General features: G+C 62.1%; 1 protein-coding gene across 1 annotated transcript in view; it reads left to right on the plus strand.

Annotated features, from left to right (window-relative positions):
• Positions 1–320: 320 nt before the first annotated feature.
• ATP5D (ATP synthase, H+ transporting, mitochondrial F1 complex, delta subunit) overlaps positions 321–1382 on the plus strand; it is a 2005-nt gene continuing 943 nt past the window's right edge. The window contains exons 1-3 of the mRNA XM_009331175.1: positions 321–342; positions 411–499; positions 1052–1179. Coding sequence (XP_009329450.1) covers positions 321–342; positions 411–499; positions 1052–1174 — 234 coding nt within the window. The 3' untranslated portion in view covers positions 1175–1179. The remainder of the gene's footprint in view (positions 343–410; positions 500–1051; positions 1180–1382) is intronic.

A 1382-nucleotide genomic window follows, 5' to 3' on the forward strand; every position in this document is an offset into this window, starting at 1 on the left:
TTGTCCCAGGGCTTTCACAGGGGAGGCTCTGCCGATCAAGGTGTGCCCTGGTGCACTTCCAGGGATTTCTGCTTTCCCAGCCTCCCGGGGGCTGCTGGAGGCTGCCCTGCGGGGCCGGGGATCTGCCCTGGAAGATGGGGCTCAGCGTGAGGCCGTGGTCTGGGGTCAGGTTTTCTTGGTTCTGCGCAGACTCTCTGGGAGCATCCCCTGCTTTAGCTTCCCTTTTGGTAGGAAACGAGTCCCTGCGGGACTTGGGAATTGTTACGGGCGGGAGGACGTCGAGGTTTTGTTTTGGCAAAGGGATCGTGGAGGTTCTGGGGATGAGCTTGCCAGTGCTGCCCTGTGTGTGGACCCCCAAAGGAGCCCTGCCCGCGCTGCCTGACTCGGCCCCCGCTGTTGTGCCTTTGCAGTGAGCAGCGGCTCTGTCACGGTCCACGCGGACTCCACCGTGCAGGTGCTGGCGGAGGAGGCGGTGACGATGGACATGCTGGATCTGGCTGTGAGTACCCCGGTCCCCGTGGGCCGGGCTGCGCCCTGCCTCCCTCAGGCAGGCCCTGGCAGCCGGGCTCCCTCGTGGAGGGAGGTTTGCTCCCCGCTTCGCTCTCGCGGGGTGGTTGTCTCAGGAGCTTCCTGTGGCTGCGGAAAGCGTGCCCAGACCAGGGGCTGTGCCTTCACCCCGAGCTTCCCCGTCGCCCGCTGATCGGGATCAAAGGCTCGGAGCTCCTTCTCAGTGAACTCTCCACAGGCTGTGGGGAGAGGAAGCCACGCCGTCGTTAGCCCTTCTCCGGGCCACTTCCCTCCCCTCGGACAGATGCTGATCTTGCCCCTTCCCACCCCTCTGAGTCTCAGGAACAGCTTTTCCCCATTAAGGCCTGTTGATAAGGCGTCTGCTGCCAACGCAGCCGTGTAAGCGGGTCTGTGGGGCCCCGTGCACGGGGCCAACGACTGCAGTGAAGGGAGGGGTGGGGAGGAGTGACTCAAGGGCTGTAGGACAAGTCACCTGTCCTGCGGTGGTCTCTTGATGACACGTTCCTCGTGCTCTCAGGTTCAGACTGCAAAATCAAATCTGGAGAAGGCTGTTTCGGAGATGGCTGCAGCATCCCATGAAGCAGCTAAAGCAGAAGCTCAGATTAAAGTAGAAGCTAACGAAGCCCTTGTAAAAGCCCTGGAGTAATTAAGGTAAGTGTCACCTATATCCTGGCTGAGATTTCCAGACCTGCTCTGGAGACGAGTCCCTGCTCCGTGCTGCCCGTAGGGAGCTTCCTCTCACAGCAGCCAGGCCTGCTGGCCTGCGCTGGGCTGCACAGGGCTTTGTGCCTGGGTTTCAGGGAGCGGTGACACGAGAGCTGTCCCTTTCCGTGGCCGGGCGTCAGCTCTGGGGG

This window comes from Pygoscelis adeliae, unplaced genomic scaffold (genome assembly GCF_000699105.1).
Source record: "Pygoscelis adeliae isolate BGI_AS28 unplaced genomic scaffold, ASM69910v1 Scaffold669, whole genome shotgun sequence".
Taxonomy (NCBI): Eukaryota; Metazoa; Chordata; class Aves; order Sphenisciformes; family Spheniscidae; genus Pygoscelis; species Pygoscelis adeliae.